The sequence below is a fragment of the Tetrao urogallus genome, assembly GCF_951394365.1.
Source record: "Tetrao urogallus genome assembly, chromosome: 8".
Taxonomy (NCBI): domain Eukaryota; kingdom Metazoa; phylum Chordata; class Aves; order Galliformes; family Phasianidae; genus Tetrao; species Tetrao urogallus.
In genome coordinates, this window is record NC_136821.1 from 9,076,508 (window position 1) to 9,100,543 (window position 24,036).

The window sequence follows — 24,036 nt, forward strand, 5'->3', positions numbered from 1 at the left end:
TAGCAATGAATCCTTGGATTATAGGATGAATTTGCAGAGGATTAACTCTAAGCAACTAACTGAAAGTTGTTAGTGGAATTGCTGCGGTACAGAGAGAGAAACTGAAAGGTTTTGTGAAGCAGATGAGCTGGAGAAATAATCTAGCAGAATCACTTTGTCAGGTGTACCTAGAGCCCAATTTTTCCTTTGAAATCCTCTCTCACAGCTTACCAGGCTGGTTGTTGCCTCCAGGTAGGCTTCCTTCTGAAAAATTTCCTTGCCCAAACTGTTGGCACCATGGAGAAGTTGGCTGCTGCCCTCTTCCTTATTGCTTTGGTTTTACCCACACAAGTCTCCCAGCCGCAGAAGGAGCCCTTCTTCAGAGTCCTGCTCTGATTCAGGAAAGCGGGATTTTCCAGTTCCCTGATCACAGAAGAAGGAACAGTTATGACAAAGCTGTGCAGAAAATTGCCATGATTAACCATATTAAATGGTTCTTCATCACTGCTAATACCTGGCTGCTAGGATGAAGGCCAAAACTAACAGATATAATTTATTTGAAGTCCTGGCAGCATGTTGCATTATTAGTTAGCGGTTGTAACACCAGTAGTAATGTTAAATATTCTCTAAAAACACGTTTGGGCTGACGTATAATTACTTTGGTTACTGCGGATCTTTTTCATGTGTTCTTTTTTATTGTTTAGTTATTTACAGGATTTAAATTGTTGCTTTGGAGCAGCGATGCCAGTGGTACCATATAACACCACCATTGTTCCTGTTATTGCTGTTTATAGCACCACAGTGCTTAGGAGCCTCGTGAAAGAAAACGTAATGCTACATGGGAGAACTTGTGATCTGATTAAAAAAGATTAAGAAGGCAAGAGATGGGAGTCAAGGCTTTTCTGTTCCAAATCACAGCTGAGAGCCCTGTGCAACTTCAGAGCTCCCATCTCCAAGAGCTGGTGCAATGTCTTAGCCTGAATCCTCACCCAAAATGGAGGCTCAGTACTGCAGAGGGGATGCCAGCTTTCCCGGTGCCCCACATTCTGCAGACAAATGCTGCCCACTGCATTGCAGGCAGGAGGACAGGAGGGTGCTCCTCCCTGCCTGGCAGCAGGCCCAGCAGCACAGGCGGTCTGCGGGCTTCCAGGTGACATTGCAGGGATAGTTTTGGCAGCAGCATTAATAGCAGGCTGGAGAGATGCCACACAATTGCCAAGCCTCTTCTGCAGGGCAGAAAAGAAAGGAATGGCAAGGATGCATGAACGTCACCCCCAGCTGCACCTCTGCTTTATCCTCCTGAACCATTCCCTGCACCATCCCTAAGCAGTTTCTGCTTCTTCTGGAACCCCCTTGGTGATGTGGACAAAGCATTGGCAGCACAATCCCATGCATTAAGTTTTTCAATTCAAGGAAAGTTTCAGCCAAGCAATTTGCTGTTCAGTGTGTGGGGCTGCTTTGAGCCACTTTGAAAAACTAATTTGACCCAAAATGATATTTGGTTTAGCTTTTATTATTGAATGTTTTGTTTATTCTTTTTAATTTTTAGCATATGTTGATTCGCAATTTAAGATGCTGTTCTAATAACAAAGGTTTTTTAAAAAGTGTTTAGGAAATTGTGAAACGAGATGTTTGGGCCCTTCTGAGATGAAGTGTTCCTTTTTGAAGTGAAACTATTTTGATATTCTCAGGATAAACTCTTTATTCTCCCTTTCCAATTGTTATCTGAATTCAACTGATTTCAGTCTGGTCTCTAGGACACGGCTAAAAGTGCTTCATAGTTGTTTGTTTCCATCAGAAATAGCTCTGGAAGCTGCCGAAGAAGACAACTCAGATTTTCTGTTTTAAGTCAGAGGCAACCACGTTTAGAATAATAGAATCATGAATGTTGGAAAGACCTCTAAGATCATCCAGTCCAGCCATCATGCCATGCCTGTGACCTCTCTAAGCCGCAATCCTCAGTGTCACATCCACCCTGTTCTTGAACACCTCCAGGGATGGTGACTCCCCCACCTCCCTGGCAGTCTGTGCCACTGCACCACCATTCCTTCTGAGAATAAATATTTCCTAATATTCAGCCTGAACCTTCCCTGGCACTGCTTGAAGCCATCACCTCAGCTCCCCATCTAAGCAGGGATGTGCATGACAAAGGAGGCTCAGCAGCTGCCTGCCCACAGAAACGCATGCAATTGTTCAGCAGCCACACAACTGCCAGTGCAGCTTCAAGATGAAGTTAAGCGTTAGTGTTGTGCAGGGAATGATTTTCTTTCTACCAGATTCCAAAGGTTTTCAGCTTAATGAAAGAAGTGTGTTATTGTGTGATACGATAAAGTAAGATGATGTTTGAGCAGCATTACTGGAAAATGTCATTGTGCTGACACCAGTTCTGAAATAAACCATATTTGGCACTTGCAAAATGACAGCAAATAGATTTAGAAGTTTTGGGCTAAGTTATCAGATGATGTAAACTGGCACAACTCCACTGGAGTCTGTGGAGAGATGCCAGCTTACATCAGTGGAGAATTTGGCCCTTTTAAACAATCAGCTGCAATTCCAATCTCAGATTTTCCATTCTTCATCTCTTGGTTGAAGGAAAAAAGAAGAAAAAAAAAGCCAACAAACTAAACACCACAAACTTTCGCATTTTATAGTAATTTTTCTGGAAAATGCAATACAATGGCAGTTTGCAGGCAGTCGTATCTACAGTTATAAACCATAGCTAGTAGAGCTGTAAGCCAGGGTTGGTGGAGCTGATGCTTATGCCTAATGTACAGTGTAGGTGGTCTCTTCATGCACGTATCCACTGCCTGGATGATTCCCAGGTCAGGATTACGCTGGGAATAGCAGCAATGTACAGACTGTCTCAGCCATAATTTCCTGGCTGAGCTGACTGTGTTTTCATGCTTCCTTGTCCAGCAGCTTTGTCATTATCTGCCGCTCTCCGAGATAATAGCTAGTGTGGAAAATCCAGCCTGCTATCTCGTTGAAACAGAGAGGTGGATAATTTTCTCTGTGGACAATCTGCAGATAGGATTGCTTGAGTTCAAAAGGGATTGGCCATTTCCTTATGGAATAGATCTGTCTGGAGGATGAAATGTCCCAACTTCTCTACTTGGTTGGATTTTATGTGCAAGTGCACGTATTTTTGTTCTCTTTAGTAGCTAGTCTTGCAAACCAGCCCAGCTCACTCTTTGGCAAGGGATGACCAAAGCTATTGATAGTGGAGTTTGTTCAATTTCTTTTATTTTAATTTGTTAGAAAGGAATTGGGTTGTCCTTTTGTCCTTTCATTGAGAAGTGGGATGGTTAGTTTGCTGCTTGCACAAGGTCTTCTCAGTTCCACTCTTCAGCAGCTGGCACCCTATCTGGATAATTTCTTTTTGGCTGGTGGTAGAGAGATGACTTTGACATTGTCTGTACTTCTGTACAAGAAGATTCTCAAGTCTGGGAGTAGTCAGCATGGAGGAGACAGACGTTCTCAGCCACTCAGACCAATGCTATTTTGGATCTTGTAGTGGTGACCTTGGCCTTTGTCAAAAGAGGCTGTGACACCCTGGTGACCTTGGAGGTTCTGCACTGGTCTGGATCTGACCCCTAACCACGAGGTCAGTCATTGATCTTGGTGTATATAGGCTCTGGCAGGCCATTTTGGGCTGTACCTTCTTATGTGTGAATCTCTGCAAGGGAGGCAGTGGGGTAGTCAAGGCCATGCAGTTATCAGTGCACAAGTGACTTCACACCTTCATTTTTTTTCATACTTGGTCCAGAAAAATACCATATTGGTGTTTCCCCAGTGCTTTGCTGAGGTAAGAGCTTGATTGAGGAGGAGGTGAGTCAAGCTTGAGCTGGAAGATACAGAAGTGGTGCCAAGTGTTTGGGAAACTTGGCCAAGAGGCACATTGGATTAGCAGCTGTCCTTCTGACAACAGCTTGCTCCCTTTGGAAGAAAAATGCAGGGTATTCTGCATTTTCTGCTTTACCCCTGAAATGCAGAATAGCATGTCACTGAAGAGTGCCTCATGGATGCTCCATGTAGTATGATGTTTTTGGCTGTTCCTATAGACTTCTGCCTTCCTACATTTTCTGACCTCCAGCTAAGCCTATTGTATAACTCTTGAAAAAGGAGCAGTGCTTGAACAGCACTTGGAAACTTTATCTGGGGAAAAGTACACTAGCTCATGGGCTTTTACCAGTGCTACACAGAACTACATCCACAGAGCAGTCTTCCAGGAGAAAATGAGCAACTCAGTTTGATTTTTAAAGTAAGTCTCAGGGATTTGAATCTGATCTGAATCTGGAAGTCTGGAAGCAAAGTGCCAGGGCACCGAGGTTCTGGTGGAGAGGATGATAGAAAGAGATGGCTGCTGGGTGGGCCTGAGATGATCAAGGGGAAGAAAAAGAAAACAAATGAAGTGCTGGATGCTTAGCTGGTGTGTTTAGCAACATGTGAGTGCCTTGTGCTCATTAGCGTGCCGAGAGAAAGTGTTACAATTCCCACTTAGCAGATGGGGCCATGCAGCAATGAAAACGTGTAGGAAAGCCCAGGACAGAGCAGGCAGATGAGCTGCTGATCCCTGATTAGCAACAACCATGGCTCCCTGGTGGCCATCCATCTGTAGCCCTGCAAGGCCTTTAGAGAAGACATCCATCTGGCTGAGCTGAGATTTATCTGCTGTGCTGCAGGATTTGTTGCAAAACTGACTGTCCTTTGCTGAGAAAATTCTCCTGAGATGGGCAAGAATGAGTGTCTTAGGGAGGCTCTTGTCCTGCCTTCAGATTGTCTGAATTCTCATTGGAATTCTAAGTCAAGCATTTAATTTACTTATAGCAGATATCTCAAATATTCTGGGAGAAATTTGGGGATAATTTAATGAGAAAAGATGCACTTTTTTTGCCAAGTCTGGCATGACTCTCTTCAAATGTGAGTAAAGTCTCTTAACCCTTTTTAGGCTGGGGTTCCCAGCCCTAAGACAGAGTTGTCAGTCCTTTGATCCTTCTTGTTTCCCTTTCTTGCAACTTTAGATGGTGATTTGTTAAGCTGAGGACTGTCACTGGTCATGCAATACCCTGCACTCTGGCCTAAAACGATATTCTAGTGCTTATTGTTAGTTCTGCAGGTGTTTTCTGTGATGCTGGGGCAATCACTTACCTGCTCAATGCTTCCATTTCCTTATCTGCACAGCAGAGATAATGTCAGTCCAGAGCCTTGAGTGATGCTTGCAGAGAAGAGCCCAAGGCTCTTCTATGCCACCTACGTGCATATCCCAATTCTCTTTGCTAAATGCATGGGGTAGTCATTGAACACATACATTAAAAGCTGCATTAGTGGTTGTCCTTTGTGAATGCAGACACCTGCAATTGATCTGCTCTGACTGGGGCTGGTGGGACAGGACAGCCTGCTGAATGCAAGCTTGTGATGAACAGTGGCATTTTTCTTTCCAAAAATCTAATGACACTGTTTTCTATCATGTTTGCATTAAGATAAGATGGGTTTTGTTGGATTTCTGCTTCTTCACACACCCCTCCCCCCAGTATTGTTCAAAATGGACAAAGAGTTCTTTGTAGATGCGGTAGCAGTTGCTTGTTTCCCTTGAGACAGGAGCAGTTACTTACCAAGCAGTCAATGGGAGGTAGTAACCCTACACGTGGCAGCGCAGTGAAATGATCTAGTTACAGTTCTAAGTAATCGATGAAGTGACTGATTAAATTATGTTGTATATTGGAATATATGTCACGGATGCTATAACTTGGATTAACTCTAAATTGCATTTATGTCTACAAAATATAGGTGTGATGGCTGGGTTCAATATGAGTGGAGATCTCCAGAAGCCTGCTACCAACATTCCCCTGGGGTCTCTGGCTGCTATTGGCACCTCGTAAGTAATAGGCTGGGGAAAATTTACTATTTGGAGCCTGCCCTGGATGTGACCAATCCATTTCATATTCCCATCAACCTTTTATTACTCAGCCATCTGGAAAATTAACGTCTGGCTCTCATTCAAATTCTCATCCATTACCACCACCTACTCTGGGTGGATTGGACAGGAGATCCGTTCAGTGGATACAGAGTAAGTCCTTCCTCACCGTTCAGCTTCCTCTGTTGGATGGGATGTGTGTTGGTGCTAGAGGGGTTATGCCACTGCAGCCTGGCTGTCCCCAAGCAGCATGCAGAGTTCTTGAAGGCCTGTGACACGTGGTTTTGTCACTTATTGCTGCTGATTTCAAAGCACTGTCTTTGGAAAAAAAAGAAAATGTAATTGTTCTTATTGGGGAAAATGAGGCCAAGAGTGGTGAAATGATGAAATGACCAGTGTGACTGCAAGGCTGGGGGAGCAGAGCTCTCCCCCTGAGAAATGCTGCTTTCCAGAAGTAATGCAATGTTATGTGTTAAAAAGTACCTCAGTAGCTCCTTTCCTGCTTTCATTGCTGATTAAGCTACTTCTGAAAATATTATATTAATTGCATACCCAGCTTGAGGCAGAAAGGGGGGATCTTCTGGACATTGCTGAATTCCTACTGCAGCTGGTGCTCGTTTTGTTTTAGAGCAGGGAATTCACACCTCTGCTGCCTGAACTTTGCAGGCAACCTGGCTTATCCCTCCAATGGAACAGCCACAGATATCCAAGGAGAATTGTGACAGAGGTGGTAAACCTGGCATTGCCCCCTGAAAGAGGGGACTTGCATACAGCATGGCTGGATCATTCCCCTGTGTGCATATCAAGGACATACAGGTTCCTTACCTCAGGGGAACTGTACTGTCATGCCATGGCTGTGATTTACTGTCCCTGTGCTGTGATGGGCACTTAATGAGCATAGTGGTGACATCCTGCCATGCAGAGCCAGCCAGTACAGAATGATTGAAAACCCAGCTTACAGGCACACGGACTTCTTCTGCCTCTGCTGGTGGGCACTGTTCTCACTGGTCTTGTCTGGCTGGAGAAAATGATTTGGTTTTGTTGTTTGCAGGTGGTTTCTCTACATGGTCTTCGTCTTTTTGCTAGGAGCCATTTGTACCCGTCAGTCTCTCCGCTACGACTTCATGATAGCAGAGAAGGTAACTTGATTTGGTGTATAAAAAGGTGTTATATGATGGGGCTTTTAGCCTGGGGAGCTTCTTTGTCATTGTATGCTTGAGCTTTTCCAAAATCCTAAGAGATTTGGGTGCACATCTCTCATTGACATTTAAGGGATCTTCCCCATGCACATACCTGTGTACAATTGATTTGAATATCTTTGCATTCACCAGCTTATCCAATAATGCTGAATCGTGGCATAATCACTCAGCAGATAGCTTTAAGAGCTACAGTATGCTAATATGGTCCAGTGATAAATGCTGTCTTTTATTGAATGTATCCTTTCTCATTGGGGGAACTTTGGGCCAAATTGAAATCTCTAAAGAACTCCACTGCTTATCTGTACTAAGTCAAGCGAGGCTGAGGGTCTCATATGACCCAGACTGTAATTGCAGTGTGAGCAGTTGGATTAGAGAACTTGAGACGTTCCATGATGGTGTATGTGAGTGAAGGAGAGTTGTAGGGTTACGTGCAATGAACCCAGGCGTTGCAGGCCATTGAAAGAAGAGCAAAGATGTCGGTGTGCCTCTCTGTCTTACTCTAGATGGCATATGGAAGGGCTAATTTCCTATTATTCAGCATTATACTATATGATATCTGACACTGTTTTGTGGTTATTTTTTGAGATGTTATCTATCAGTTTAATTTATAACACTTTAATCTAAAATGTCAGTTTGAGACTATGGCTTTGTTTTCTCTCCAAGTAACTGCAGCCCTAGATATCCTCCAGTCCCCAAAGTAAGCTTCAAATTAATGTTGGTACTCCTGTGACTTCCTGCTAAGGTGAAACATCATCTCTATTTCAGGGAAAAAAGAATGGGTTTACCTTTAACGCAATGCTTTTGTTAAGTAAATGTGACAGATGTAGCGGATGGAAAGTATGGTAATGAAACAGTACCTGTAACTGAACCAGCTGAAGAGAGAGAGATTTTTGAATGTGTTTTAACTTCAAAACCCTCCATGGGGAAAAGCTGTAATATCTCCCAGGAGATGAATCTGAAGATATTTAACACTGTTAAATATAAAAAAAAATAAACAGACCCCCCCCCCAAAAACAAAGCAAACTCCCTTCAGTGGAACAATCCAAACACTCATTTGGCTTCTCTGAGTGGCTACAAGCAAGCCTGTGTGTTGGAATGACTTTGGAGAGAGAACGCGATCGTTGCACACTGAACATTCCAGCTCCCCATTTCTGTCAGGTGCAGGTGAGCGAGTGGCTGCTTTTGTGCCCCATGGTGCTTGTTTGGCTTTGCAAACACAGAAATGAGATTCACTGATTTCCCTTCTTAATGAGCCAGAAGTGCCAATTTCTTACTGAGTATTCCTACTCTCCGTACTTAAAACCAACAGCAAAACCTTTCATCAGCCTCAGTGAAAGGGACTCTTCCCCTCTAACCCTGATTTGAATGTCAAGTAGTGCATTTAAATGCAAGCTTTTTTGGCAGCTGAAGTAATATATGATGTCTGGCACTACTGATTGTTTCTGCCAAGTGTTTCCCAAACCAGACCAGTTCTCGGAGGGGGGGGGAGGTATTTCTGCTTGTCAGGCTCCTGCAGCCAGGGTCTGCCCATTTGTCTGATGGAAGCTGATAGCTGCTAATGGTCCCCTCAAGTTTTTCTGCCCCACAAGATAAAATTCCCACAGCAAGTGGATTTGCATGGGGAGAAGCAACACTGTTGTTTGAGTGTTAGGAGTCCGGTACAGTTCTAAAATACATCTGGCAAACACAGTGAAAACAAGTATTCCCACAGAAAACTGTGCTAAAACCCTGTTATTAGCAAGCCCAGAGAATAACCCTCGAATCTCTGAATAGACAACTTGTGTTTCAGCCTGTAGAAGCTGCCCATAACTATAGGGTTAGTGAGGATGTCTCTTTGCTTGAGAAAGGTTGGGCTTCAGCTGGCCTTGGCTCAGTGTTTGGGGGCTGGGAGCTGTGCCTGGCCCACAGCTTGCTGCCTACACGTAGTGCTGCCCAGCTGGACTGCCAGCTCGAGGAGGTGTTGGCTAGCAAAGGGCAGTAAAACCACCTGTAGTAAGCAGCACTGTGGCTTTAAAGGTTTTGAAGTTTTGTGCATACCGGAGGAAATTCTTTGCTCATTGAAGACAGGAAAAAAAGGTCATTGTATTATATCCTTTGGAGCATGTTTTTTGAGATGCCATTTGCTTAAGTGGCAAGTTTGATTTGGTTTTACTGCGGATTTTCTTTCAGGATTGGTTTTCCCCTCTGGGATGCAGGGGTTTGTCTTCCTGTTTTGGATGGTTGGAAGCCTGGGTAGCTTTTCCTGTATGGTGTGCTCTGTATATAAGTGATCTCTCCTGAAATAAACTCACTTGCAGATACTTAAGTGGAATCTAATAGCTGCTGCTTTGCTGCAATTGCTCCGAGTGACAAAGACTTTCTTGGATATGAGTTTGTCAAATGGCTCTGTTGATACAGGATGTTCAGTATTAAATTACTTTTATGGGGTAATTTTCCCGTATTAATTACTTGCACTTTATACCACAGACCAGTTAAATTGCTGCCTTTTCCACTTAGATCATTCTGCAATGTTATAAAATATAGAGGATCTGTGAAAATGCACATTTAAAATCACCTGTGGGTCTTTGAAAAACAAAGTAATTGACTTTGCCTTCTCTCTGCTTCCTCCAGGTATCTTTGGTGGGTTTCTTGTTTCTGCTAGGGCTGTACATCTCATCCCTGGCCTCCTGCATGGGGGGGCTCTACGGGGCGCCCCGAATCCTGCAGTGCATCGCCCAGGAGAATGTGGTCCCCATGCTCACCTTCCTTGGACGTGGGGTTAGTGACCCTTCCTGTGAAGTTACTGTGAAAGCTAACCTGAAGGGAAGCTGTTGGTACAAGGAGTATTTCTGGGATGGGGTCTGTGCTCCCTGTCTCAGCTGTGCCCCTGTCCTAGAGCCATTTGGCCCTTCTGCACACATGGACGGCTCTTTCTGGGCTGTGTGACCTCCTTCCTTGATTCCACTTCTTTTGAGACATCTCCAGGAAGACAACTGCTTGAGATACAACTTTGAGTGTGATTTGCTGGTGGTTTTTTTGCAAACACCTTATCTAAACCCATGCTGTCATAGTTGTGACTGAGGCACTTCACTCTTCTCTGCCCTCCCTTTCAGGGCAGAAGTCTAAAGTTTTGTCCAAGCACCCTAATTGAATGGATGGTAGCTTCCTCTTTATCTTTTTCTTTTATTTTTCTTCTTTCCTGCTCTTTTTCCTTGAGATCTTCCTATCTTCTTTGGTGACATGGTAGCTGAGTACTAATTGCAGTGCAGTGGATTCTGTTTCTGCACCTGGGAGAAAAGGATGAGGTACCTTTTGGACTCTGTGAAGATAATAGAGAGAATACATTTGGAAGGTCAATTTAGAGGGCTGCTTTTAAACAAAGCCTTGCTTTGAATTTGGCAAGAAGCTTTTTCCTTGTCCTAGCAAGTAATCCTCATTCACATGAGTTGTTTCACTGAGAACAGTCAAAGCATCAGCCAATAAGGATTGTGTAGTCATGGGCTATGCATGTAGATCAAAGTATTTCATATGGATTTTCATTTTTCTAAAGAGGGAGAAAAAAATTTCCCCTGCTCTAAATAACCTACAGCACCTAACTGCAGCGAGCAGCTGGGAGAACCTTAAGGTGGTTTTGCTTCTTCAGAGCAGCCTTATAAATGAAGAACAAATATTGCACAATGTTGAAATTTAAGAATATTTTAAAATATCTTCATTTTAGAAGCATAATGGTTTCCTGTATTTTATATTTCTCCGTGTAATTCTTGAAAAATAAGACAATAATAACAGAAATAAGAATAATAGAAATAACGACAGGAGAAGCAGGAATGGTACCAACAGCAAAACCTTCCAGCTACTGAGGGCAGTTGTCAGGCAATCCCAGAACAGACTGTTCTCCACGTGGCAATGCTTGCCAAACTGTCAGTCATTTAGTCCAAGGGCTGCAAAGTTGATTGCCTCTCTTCTCCGGCAGTATTCTGTCTTTTTGTAGTGTTTTCTGCTCTGAACACTGGGCAGAGTGCCTCACTGTGAAATGCTCAGAAGGAGGTAAGAAATTAAAGGCAGATCACCTTCCCCTTCCTTCTCTCTGCTACCTTGAAAATTGTCTAGATTTGGTTCTTGGAGAGTTAATAAGTGTAGTTTGCCCTTAACAGTCTGTTCCACATCAGTTCTTCTTTTCCATGGTTTAGGAAAGTGTTGTAGGCAACATAACCCCAGTTAATGTGAAGGACACTATTGTTTTCTGTAGCGTTAAACCTAAGCCAGAGGCATCCTGAGATCGTACCATCTGTTCCCTATCTCAGTAAGTCTTTCTAATACCTAAGATGCTTTCTGAGAACCGAGTTCATTTATCCCGGAGACATATTTCTCATTTCATTGTGAAAAGGCGTAAGGTCCCCTTTTCTATTAATAAGTAAGCGTGGAGAAAATAGAAATAGTTTCCATTTGAGCTATGTGTTTATTAGAGAAGAACATGCAGTAAATGAAAATGTAGGATGGAAAATGTTCCCCGTCTCGTGATGTTGTTGGTGTAAAGGAGCTGGAAGAGCACCTTTCAGCTCATCTTTGAGGTGCCTCCTCTCGGCTGTGAGCTGCTGGAAAAACTCCCAAACTGCAAGACTTTTAGAAATGGAGCTTGTTTTCCAGCAGTAGCCCGTGTGGGACACACCACATCTCAGAAGGGCCTTCACAGCAGCTCTGATGGGCAGTTAGCATCGTGTAGGCTCACTCTTTAGCAGTGATCAAAGAAGGGTGTACTGGACCGGAGATTAAAATTTGTGAGAAGCCTTTTGAGCAGACAGCAATGAAGGGCCCTGTAGAGAAATTAGAAATGAACAGTTACGTGTAATTAACATGTTTTATTGCCTGAACACAGCCCAAGCTTCCCATAGGCTCCACAAATCTTTCTGAAGGTTTATTGCTGCTTTAATATTTTACCATGGAGATATAGAGTGAGACTGGATGAATTTTCCAAAGACAAAGATTGAGGAAGGATCAGAGGTGAGGTGGGAACTCAGCAGTTCTTGGCTTCCAGTCTGTTCTTTAATTTATTAAGCCAGTGAACCTCTGCTGTGCACACGTGGAGGTACGTTTCATGACTAACGGGGTACCTGCAGACTGCTGGGATATTCACGTGTTACATCTGAGCTGGGGGGATCCTCACAAGTCTTAATTTAAATAGTTTTCTCTTATTGATGCAATAGAAAGGACCCAACAAGACTCCAGTAGCTGCAATTTGCTTAACAAGTCTCATCACCATGGCTTTCGTCTTCATTGGGCAAGTGAATGTTCTTGCTCCGATAGTCACCATCAACTTCATGTTGACTTATATTGCTGTAGACTACTCCTATTTCTCGATCTCCTTGAGCTACGACGTTCAGCAAAAACCTGGCAAGGCACTGATGGAAAACACTAAGCCTCCTCACTCTTCCCAGCCTTTGATTTTTAACAGGCCCTCCAGCCATGCATCAGATGGAGTAATTCAAAGCAGATCAAATGGCACCTTGCTGGAATTCAGAAAAGACATGGACCAGCTTTTTAAACCATTTCGTAATGAGTCAGATGCTGGCAAAAAGGAAGGAGCTGAGAATCTACTGCAAAAAGTCAAACAGAAAAAAGCAAAGAAGCCAGCCAAGCAAATGTTACAAGACAGCTTTCTTCTGGATCTTGATCACGATGCTCCTCCAACTCAGTGTGGTTGGGATGAGACCATGGAGCCCCCACCCAAAAGCCAGCAGTGTGAGGTGGGATCATGCTGGGCACTGCCTGCTGTGGATCACCGGGGGCCACCTGAGCACGGGGAGCAGCTGTGCAGCAAGGCACCAAAGGTCTCAGGTCGTGGGATGGGAGGTGAGGGCTGCAGGAAAGGGATTCATGGGGAATGATTTACGGCCTCGGTCCTCTTGGAGGCAGGCGAGAAACTAGCTTTATATGGGACTGTCATTGGGTGATTCATAGCAATAATATCTTTTATTACAGGTGAGGATAGAGTTCATTGTAATGAATCACAGGAGAAGTTCCAGTGTAATTTCCTATGGAAGATTAATCACAGGAAAGCAGGCAGGACTGTATTTAGTGTAGGGTTGTTTACTGCATGCTCGTTATTCTACAAATGTGCTCTTAATGCTGTGCATTAAAAAGGTTTTGAGTATTACCTTGGGGCTTATTTTGCCATGATGTTGGGTAGGAGGGTAGGAGGGATGGATTTTTGCAAGCCTAAAGCTCTAGCTATCAAAATGAAATGATCCCCATGCTGCAGGAGGAGGCTGTAATTCGTCATCCGCAGCTAAGAATCTGAATTCATTTTGTTGGCACTGTGGGTATTTAATACTGTTTACAGTGGGGGCTGTTGTCTCAGATCAGTAATCTTCTATCAATGTTAGTCAATTAAATGTTATATCTTTCTTCTTTTACAAATACAGAAACTGTGCCTTGCTTTCCATCACATACGATGACGTATGTGTGAACTTAAAATGGCCTCAGTACCAGAGCTGTAAACTCCTTTGTTTCCTTTCTTTTTTTCCCTTCCTGCTTGTTTTTTTTTGTTGTTTTTTTTTTGCTTTCATTTTAGAAGTTATGTCTAAACTCCGCCATGCCCAGCTGTCAGATAGAATTTCTGTTTTGGTTTCTGCAATCTGGTAATGTGAAGTAGAAAAAGACTGACACACCAGCTCCTTTATAATATCTCTCTTTCTTTCTTCTTATGCTCCAGAATCATCTACAAGGCAGCAAAATCTAGAGCTGGAAATTCAGCAAATTCAAAAATCCTTCTACTCCAAATTCTGCAATTACTGGGTTTCCTTTGCTGGTGTAAGTAATTTTATTTTGAGCGTTGGTTTGTGTTTGTAAAACGTGGAAGGAAGTTCATCACTTAATGCGGTGCAAATACACTGCAGTATTTTAAAATGGCTTTTGTGTTTCCCCGCTTACCTGAACTAAATACTTGCAGGAATATGCATCCCTAGTTCAAATTATAAGAAAGGCAGATGACATTATTTAAAAGAGCTAAAACAAACAAACACAGAAGATCCAAATTCAAAGTCTGTCGTCTTAGAACTTTTCTAGAGTTAGAGATGTGGGGCTGATGGGGAAAAAACATCAGATCCCTCTTTTCACGATATTCCAGCCTGCTGTGGGATGGACTGAGACATCAGCTTCAGAGCTGTATTATTCTTATTTATGAAACAGTTGATGCTACCTTAGGGTAGGATTTCATTAGTGCTGAACTCCTGATCGGAGCAGCCTGACTGAAATTCCACATTTTGAGGGAGAAAAACAGAGTGTTCCCCAGCAGGTTACTTTCAAGAATAAATAACTTCTAAATAGCTTCTGCCTGAAGCCACTGAGAAGATTTAAATTCATCTTGGGAAGATGGATTAATGGGCAGATGACAGGAGAAGGGTCAGATATGCATAATGAATGAACCATATGGCTTTTCTTCATGGATGGGGATTACATAGCTGTATGTAAAATATAACAAACACCTTTGAACAGCACACAAATGCCTTCTAATTTAATGCTTAGATTGAGTTTGACACCCACTTTCCAGATGTGCTGATCGGGCTTCCAGTAGCCAACTACTGGAGACAGGTCCTGCAGATGGGTGGGTGGGATGGATGCTGGAGGCTGCTCTCCAGTGGTGAAATCTATGGGAGGTTGTACACCAATGCACTCTCTGGGCTCAGTAATTAACAGAGCTTCAAAGTGCTTGTCATCATCTTGAGAAGTAATAATAATAATAATAATAATAATAATAATAATAATAATGGATATGTGGCCAGAAACTGCTCATCATGGAGTGTTTCCGAGGTAGGAGATGATGTGGTTCCCTAGAGGGCCTGTTGCACCAGGAGTGTCCATCCAGCCATGTTATTGCCCCATCAAACCTTGCCTTGAGCACCTCCAGAGGTGAGCTCAGGCAGTGTTGATTACGTCCCCATCCCTGAGCAGACACCTAAAAAGAAATGCTCAGCAGGGTGATGCTGTCACATTGACAGCAGTGCACTGTCTCACTTGGAGTGACCCCAAGCCTTGTCTTTTCAATAGGCAATTGTGTCCCTCATCATAATGTTTGTCATTCAGTGGATCTACACCCTTGTCAGCCTGGGGGCAGCGGTGGTTCTGTATTTCTACATCGGCCAAGTGAGTCCAGGACTCCCCCTGGGTGAGTTATGTGTTCTTTGTATTATTAAATCTGCTTAAAAATTCATTAAGCTTTAATTTCACTTGATTACGAATTGAGAGACTATGCAGTTGGCACTAGGAAGGATTAGGTTTTGTTTCTTTGTTAGTTTCAATGCATTTTACATGTAGCTCTTCCATATTTGATTCTAACTGTAGCAAACACTAGCTTGGTAGTTTGAATATTGTGCTACTTGTGATACTTTTTGTACTAGAAACAGCCAAATCAGACACTAAGAGTTAGGAAGGATTGCAGATTGCAAATGTATCATGGCAATGAGAAAAATCTGTTGTAAATACTTTTTAATAAAGTTAATTAATTGATCTAAACCCACCTGAGAAAACTTTAATGAAAATGGGAATTATGACAAGTTTCTCATTAAATCTCAGCATTCAAAACTGCAAAACAAGAGAGCCTTTTGATTCCAGATCTCAACAGGTTGAATATGTCAGGAATGTAATCTGGGAAAATATTCTTAGGCAAAAGGCTTTTAAAAGGTTTGTGCATGTGATAGGCTTAAACAAGTTCAAAATTAAACAGTATAGCACATTGAGAAAGCAGCTCAGGAGAGTATATAGCTCCTTGGCACAGGGGCAGGGAGAGATTTGCATTTCTCTGCCTCTCTAAAGGGAGAGGGTGATACATGCACAGCATGTGTCTGCTCACATACATACATATGTGGGTGCAAATTTGTATGACAGTACATGGTGCAAATTGTATGGATGTGCTATTTTTTGTTTTGCATCTATGAAAACCTAGGTAAGAGAAGACAAAAGAGCCTGAGTTCATGTGTCATTTAAACAATTCAGAGATAGCCACCTCTATTTATCTAGATGAAAAGTTATTGTAAGTAGATACCAAATTTCAGAAACCCACGCTGGGAGAAGCCAAAAATTAGTTATTATTCACTAACCATCAATCTATCACTCACTAACCTTTACACTACCACTGATTTCTATTTATCTGTATGGAAGAGTGGAGAAGAAATGAGATAGTTTTATGCAACCTGCTCTAGAGTAAGGTGTCCCTTCTCTTGGCAGGGCACACGGAACTAGATGGCAAAGAAGTCAGAAATAAACAGATTTCAGCCTGATTTTTATTTGATTTTGACTGAAAGTTATCCTGTGGCCACACTACATCAACTGCTCCATGAGCTTGCTCTCCAAAGACAGAATGACCCTTCCATGTAGAGAGGCTGCGAGATGATGGTTGAGTGATGCTTTGGATTAGGGACTAGATGAAGGCCTTGGGAGTGGTAGCTCTGCCACAAGAATGCTCCAAGATTTCAACACATCCTTCCTCTTTTCTCTTGGCCTCCAGCAGCCTAAGCCAAATCCAACAAGCTCTGCTGGGTCTCTGTTCTTCTCCCTATCCCTCACCACAAACTTCTGGGACTGCTTTTGCTGCCAGCTCCAGCACTTGTCTGCCCCTGCAGTGAGCCAGTGCAGGAAATTAACTGTACAAAGAAATCCAAAAGACTTGGTGTTGATGTAATAAGCTAAACCAGCTCTCCATGGGGTCAGCCAGGAAGGAGCAGTGAGACCACGGCCACTCTGGCTTAGGCCAGCTACACAGCTCCTCAGTCTCCCCATCCCTGCAGTGGGAATGGGCTTCGCAGTCTCAGGAAGAGAAGGTACTACTGGTATCTTCACTTTGGCCTCAGCACTGCTGGTATTTTAATAAGCTGTCAGTCTGGGGAGGGATAGCTGCTCTCCATAGGGATGGAGAAATTTGAGTTAATTTCTTGCTTCAAGAGCTAGAGCAAGCAGGAATACTTCAAAAGTGCTCTCACAATCACTAAATTTTTGTGTAATGAAGGCTGGTTTGGGATTTTATACAAAAATTCAATGGCAAAATGCAATTATGAGGGAATTAACAACCTACTGACTTCTTGTGCCTTTTTTTCTGTAGGAGCAGCAGCGAATTTCAGTTTGTTCAGCTGGATTAAGTCTGTTTTGACTACCCCATGCAGGTTGGTACCGATCACATGGCAGAGATCAAGGCACTGATCCACTAATGTGTGTAAACGTTGACTGTCTTCTTATCTTGAGCAGTCCATCTTTCCCTGGATGGAGACTCAAAGTTCTTAGTTAATAGTTGTTTGCTTCAGTTAGCCCAGTGGCTGTGGTAATGGTGGAACAGGCAGTCATATTCCTGCTGGGTTGAAGTTTCAGAGAGGAAATTTGGGAGGAAACAGCAATAGCTGCAGGGGAAAATACAATAAACAAGGTCTTCAGTGAAGGAACCATTCAGTGTTGAATTTCTGAGGGATTGCATCTGCTAACACCTTAGAGTTTTCCTTCCCGGAAGACCTCAGGGTTTTTGCATGGTTGGTTATTAACTGGTTTTGTTAATTCATTTTAATCCTATTAATTATTAATTCCATAGAGTCTGGATTCCCATGGGAGTAGTGACCATCTCTGCTGCTTTACAATTCAGTGGGATATGCGGTTCTTAATCTGTTTGACTTCTTTTCTGTTGCAATGGGGGAACACTGTACTGAAGACCATAAAATACAAGTGCTGTGCAGTAGGTGTGCAGATTTGGTGGCTTGAGATAAATGAAGGTCCAGATATTTAGGCACATTGGCACATGCCTATGCTTTCCTTTCCAACTCTTTGACCACAGTCCCTATAACACAGTCACATGTCTTTGGTGGCAGAGGCAGCTCAAGGGACTAAGCTGAAGGCAGTGGGATCTCTCTTAGATTCCTGTGGATGTAGGTCCATGATGCAGCTAAGAACAGACAAGCTGGATCTCCTACATCACTGCCCAGCACTGTCTCTACCAGACATGGGAAACTCTGCAAGAGTGGCATGAGGACACACCTGTCCAGCAGACCTCTTTGCCCGTGAACAGCTTCCTTCACACAGCTACTGCTGCCTCTCATGGCAATGTCTTAAAGCTGCAGAATTCTCCGTTAGCAGGATAAGAGCCCAAGACAGATAAACCACACAGAACAGGAGTGAGGGTGTCCTGAGGGAATGCACTATGCTTTTCGTGCCTCATTTAGAAAGAGGGGTTGTTGCCCATCTCTCCCCCTTTCACAGCATCTGCTGCATTTGTAATGTGAGCCAGGGCCAGGAGTGAGGAGGTGAGAATGGGAACAGGGTGCACGGGACTGTGCTGGAAGCACTGTCAGAATTACTCATTGCACAGTGAGTCAGACCCTGCTGCATTGTATTCCAGGCACTTGGCTGTCCTGTTCCACCTCGGTGTGCAGCTGGATCCATTGCCTATAATTTAGCTCAGTGCAGCTATGATGATGGAGCATTTTTCCTCCTGGTCATCCCTTGGTGCTTCTCAGTCGTGTCTCTTGCCTGTTGTCAGATGATCCCCATGGGAGGCTGGCTGACTTCCCAGGGAGGTGGCCAGGGATGGGAAGGGAGAAGCTAGTCCACCTCTGATACGCTACAAGAAACTGCATTGAAATCACTTGCACATTTCTCCTAAGCTTTGTTTTCTTGAAATCCAAGCAAGACATAACAATGAATTTGAGGTAAAAAAGTCATCCTATTGAAGTGCAAGAGTGATGAAAACAACCATGGGTCCTTGGTACTTCCAAATTCTCAAAGAGTGGATGGGGCCCTTGATTACCTGATCTAGTGCCTGATTTAGTGATTGACACCCCTGCCCATGGCAGGGAGTTGGAAATGACCTTTGAGGTCCCTTCCAACCCAAGCCATTCTATGATTCTATGGAAGAGGGCCAGGTCATCGGATCAACACTTCCAGTTGTGACTTGCAAGTGTGTAATAAGAGTTTCTTAAACTTTGCCTCTGAGAACAAGAGGCTGAAGGAAAGTCTCCTCTTTTTATTTCAAAGAGGAAGAGAGTTTCCGGCCTGCGTGGTTCCCAAAGTAATTGAGATGTACACAAAAGCTTCGGAAGCTGTAAGAAGGGTATTTTTCATTAGCAATGGGTCATGCTCCTTCCTTTCCTGCACAGTGTTAAAAGTGGCAGAGCCCAACATCTGGAGCAACTCCAAAGAGGAAATGTATATTTGCTAAGAAAACGTATATTTTTTGAATATTTGCTGGGGGAGGGGGAGTATGGTCACTGCGTGCCTTCTAGGAAAAATGTTTCCAGATTAGCTGGAAGGGCAGCAGGAGAGATGTAACCCTTCTCAATATGCCCTGCCTGCCCCTGTTGGTGCTATTTTTGGTCTCTTCTGTTTTCATGGCTGCTAAAGGCAGACACTGGGTGATGTGAGTGCTTCTGCTTCTGTGCCTGCAGGAGGAGGCCATCGCCGAAGGAGCAGATCGTGGTGACCCCAGCCTTTGCAACAGTGGGCATGGAGACCAGGCAGCTCACCGAGGAGAATGAGGACTTTGCCTCCAGGCACCGCTACCACCAGTCCTCCCTCATCAGCAGGGAAGAGTTCAGGAATCAGTTTCAGTAAAATTGGAGGATGAAAAAAAATAGCAAGCTGTCATTTCAGAAAGGGCTGATGAGTGCCAATCACTGCTGACATGCCTTGTGAAGTACTTGAATGTGTATGGAAAGGATGTGATTAGTTATTTACATGCTCGAGGCTTGTTTATACAAGCTACAACATGGCCAAGTTACAAATCTTAACCTAAAGGGGAAGAAAAAAAAAAAAAAGAAACCTGCTTGTTGTGCAGGGGTTTTCTACCTCAGATTTTCAGTGACCAAAGCACTTTAAGGTGTTAGATGATAGGCCGGAGTCAGTGGCAAGTGCAAGAGGATTATGAAATATATTCATAACTGGAATTGAACCTGTGCCTTTATAAGCAGCAGTGCAGCATGGTGAAATCTACTGTGAAACGGTGATGTGATGCCTTAGAAGCTTTGCATAGTGGCTTCCCACATCCTTTCTGAAACAAGAGCCAGGACCTGAGAACACAGCTATCTCCAAATAGCACATCTCTTGGCTAAAAGGAGAAATGATTCAGAAGTGCCTTAACAAGATACATTTAACCTTATTTTGCTAATTCTGCTTAAAGCTCATCCTGTATTGAGCTTTATACATGCGTACGCGTAAGTAAAAGGGGGGGAATGGGGGGAAGGAATCACTGCCTCTCCCTTCTTGTAATCTCTGATCACTTCAGCCATTAAATTATTTATTTCTCCTTCTATGCAATAAAAATGTCAGCATCAGGACACGTCTCACAGCACTAAATTAAGAGAACAACTAAATAACAAAGGCAGGGGCATCGGAACTGGGTGGGCTTTGAGGTCCCTTCCAGCCCAAGCCATTCTGGGATTCAGTGAGACAAGCAGCTCCTGCCATTGGGTACCATAGTTTTGGCCAGCACTGTTGGGAAGGTTGCTGTGTCTGTTGTCTCAGAGCATGTTGTGCCTGGGCTTTCTGGTCCAGTTTCATTGCTGCTGTTGTATGCTGTAAGTAGAGCAGCTTTTCTTCTTAGTGCTTGAGAAGGGGTGTGCTGATCTTTCCTGGGGTGTTGGCTTTGACATTGTTAACTGCAAGGGTGGAGGGAAGCCTTGCTTCAGGAATCCTGAAGGTTGGTTTGGGACTCAGCCCTGAGCATTATCTGTCCAGAACAAGTTGCAACTCAGTTACTTTCATAATGAAAAGATCCTTCTATCTTTTAAGCTGTATGAGCTCTGTTATCATCTGTAACCAACCTTCCTTTGAGTTCGTGGAATTGTTTTTAAGAAATGAGGGTGTGAAAACATTTGTTTTTATGAGGTACGTAGATGTAAAACCTTTTTTTTCCCTGAGCCTCCAGCTGTAAGTTGCTACGTGTAGGTTTGACAGATTCATTTGCAAAAGGCACAGATGCAGAAGGCATTGAAGGATAAATTATTTGCCTTGTGGTCTTGCCTAGATGTTCACGGTGTGTTTGTGATGCCACAACATTAATAAGTGTCCAGGAATTAGAGTCATCTGCCTCAAAAACAGTGCAACACAAATAGAGTTGAGAATGGGCAGGGGAAAAGTCAAGTTTTGTTGTGATATGGGCATTAAGTGACAGCTCCTTGCTGCTAATTGCCATTACTCTGGTTCTGTCTGAATGTCCCATTGGGATTCTGCACTGGGAGAACCAAACCTCTTCAATCTATAGCTTTACCCAAATCCCTATACTTCTTTCCTCTCTTCATAGCTCTCTCGGTCAGCTTTGGGTTCCCTTGAGTGTTTTCATTGTGCACATTGGCCAGAAAGTCACATGCTTGGGTTGGTCACTTGCAGATAATTGTGATTCAGGAGAAGCAGCAAACAAAACACCTGAAATAAATAATGATGCTGTGCCTGGGATGTGGCAGGGGGCTCTCTGTGGCCAGCAAGGCAGTATGTTCTCAGCCCTGTGCTTCTGATTCTGGATCAGATTCATCCAGCATTATACCTGCACTTGGACAGGGTGTGCTGAAGCACAGTGGCCAGCGTAGGGTTATCATTTAAATTAGTGGGGAAAGGAGGTTCTTAGAATTATTGCCTTTGCCTAGTGAATTCTAGAATGGGCAATTACTGCCATGAATAGGAGGAGAAAAAAATGCAGTGAACCAGTAAGCATAGGAAGTCCATAAAAAAATGGGTGTGCAGTGAACTCACTAATATTCCTTCTCAGAGCAGGCTGAGAAGGGTCCTGAAAGAGAGGAGTCAGAGGTTCTGGGTTGCTTCAGATGGATCGAAATAGCTGACTGTTTTTCCCCAAAAAATGTGGGGTTTATTTCTGACAGGAATCAGAAAGGAATATTTTAGACCTGGTGGCATAAACCTGCTGTGAGGGATGAAAGGAGATCACAAGACCCACATCCATCCTGACCTCCAAATGTCAAGTATCTGGAACAAGCTGCTTCCAAGCGAGGCACAAGGCAAACGTTCCCTTTATAAAGAAATCAATTGAGCACTGCTACCCCCAGAATGCAGAGAAAAATGTTCAGGTGCTGAGTGTCTTTTGGATGATTGGGATCCATTAATAGATAGCTTACAGCATCGAGAGGAGATGGGGAAGGTAATTAATTACTGGGTTAGGAACTATCTGTCTACTTCGGAAACTTGGGACTTTTAATAACAAATTCCAGGAGTAGAAACTATTCACTTTGTACCTTAATTCATCATCAGCTGAAAACTTGTCTGAAGTTTATGAGCCTGCTCCAAGCTCGGCACAGATCTGGGCTATGTTTCAAGCAAGCTGCAGGAGTTCCGTGCTGTGGCTGGGAAGGGTTCCTGGAGAAATGGCCAGGAGTGACCATCGTGCGCAATCCTAGTGAGGAGTTATGGAGGTGCCTCTTCTGTCAAAACTTTTTTGTGCTTTTCTGTGATTTCAGGACAAAACAATGCAGAACCTGACAAATCGGGCTGTGTGCCTGCAGCCCCTTGGGCTGGGATGTGGAAAGCAAGGTAAAACAAAACCAAACAGTGTTTTTCTTCCCCTGGCATGGAGTGATGGTGGCATTCAGTTGATCAGCATATACCATCCATCATGCTTTATGTAGTTATGTTAGAGTTGGGGCTCAGGAATACTGGGGTTCCTCATGAGCTGACTTCTTCAGTGCCGGGATATCCCTTAGTGTAGTGGCAAAGGTGGGAATGAAATAACATGGCAGGAAAATGTGGTAACTTTACCTTTTCAGCCACAAAGCCTTGGCAAATTGGCTATCTGGTGGGGAAGGGAGTGCATTTGGGGGGTACAAAAAAGCCATCGGTGTTTCCTCCCCAGGTGCTTGTGATTGAGCCACGACAGTGAGGGGACAGTTTGGCTGTGATGGTAAATACTCCTTTGATGGCATCGGCTCCCATTGCGGTGCTTTTGTCTTCTTGGTGACCACAATGGCAAGAGGATGGGTGTAACATCCCCATGGCCACCTCCTGATGTGTGATGCTTTTAATGGGAATTTTGGGAAAAGCTGCCTGCCTGGGAGGGCCAATAGGAGTCTGCCATACTGGGTCTTTAGTGGGATCCACTATGGCCACAGGGACATGGAAGCATTTGGTCTGGCCCTGTTTTCTTCATGGCTGTGTGTTCAGCGATGTTTATTTTGTGTCTGCATGCTGCCGGGTTTGTTCTCGCTGCTCCTGTTGGGTAAAACAGTAGGAAGAATTTATTGAGGCTTTTTGGAAAAGCACTTGATACCGCACTTCCTGCCTGTTGGATTTACAGCTTCAGAGGATGAGGAGTACTTATAGGAATGGGGAGCCATTTATTTCATATAAAAAGATATCTCCAAATGTTTGAACTCCTGCCCTGCATCTTCCGCCAAGGTATCGGAATACTTCTGAGCTCCTCACACAAGCTTTAACTCATGGCAGTGCATTCCTTGGCTGGGTGTTGGTTACTCTGTCTTCTGGGTTAGGGCTCTTTCTGTGATGTGTTCCATAGGAAATAGGTGGGTCTGTTGACAAAGGCTGATGCAGCCTGGAGAGTTGGTGGATGCTCTGTCCCTGGAGACACCTAAGGTCAGGCTGGAGGGGGCTCTGAGCACTGGTGGAGCTGTAGGTGTTGCTGCTCATTGCAGGGGAATTGGACCAGATGGCCTTTAGGTGTCCCTTCCAACTCCAGCAATACTGTGATTCTGTGTCCGATGCAGCTCCTTGCCAGCAGTTCCTGGGCCACTGAGATGTGGCCCAGCTGGTTGTGATTTGTTGGTTCACTTCAGAGAAACCTGGAATAGCAGGGAACAAAATATCCCCGTGTCTAGGTACTAATAACCGGAAAAGCCGATGTAGTTTGCATGCTTGCATGGGCTCATCAGTGCCACCTTTTGGGTGGAAAGAAGCCTTTGAGAGTTTGGGTTTCTCAGTGAACTGTTTGCTTATGCTTCTGGGGAAGGGAGAACAGGGGAGCTGGGGACTATGGACCGA

The 24,036-nt window shown here is 43.9% G+C and overlaps 1 protein-coding gene across 1 annotated transcript in view; it reads left to right on the forward strand.

Moving 5' to 3' along the window:
• SLC12A8 (solute carrier family 12 member 8) overlaps positions 1–19,650 on the forward strand; it is a gene marked incomplete at both ends in the record, with an annotated part of 41,267 nt that extends 21,617 nt beyond the window's left edge. The window contains 8 exon segments of the mRNA XM_079538757.1: positions 5,767–5,854; positions 6,945–7,032; positions 9,703–9,849; positions 12,273–12,918; positions 13,781–13,878; positions 15,115–15,232; positions 17,162–17,222; positions 19,485–19,650. Of these exon segments, the coding sequence (XP_079394883.1) occupies positions 5,767–5,854; positions 6,945–7,032; positions 9,703–9,849; positions 12,273–12,918; positions 13,781–13,878; positions 15,115–15,232; positions 17,162–17,222; positions 19,485–19,650 (1,412 nt within the window).
• Positions 19,651–24,036: the final 4,386 nt, after the last annotated feature.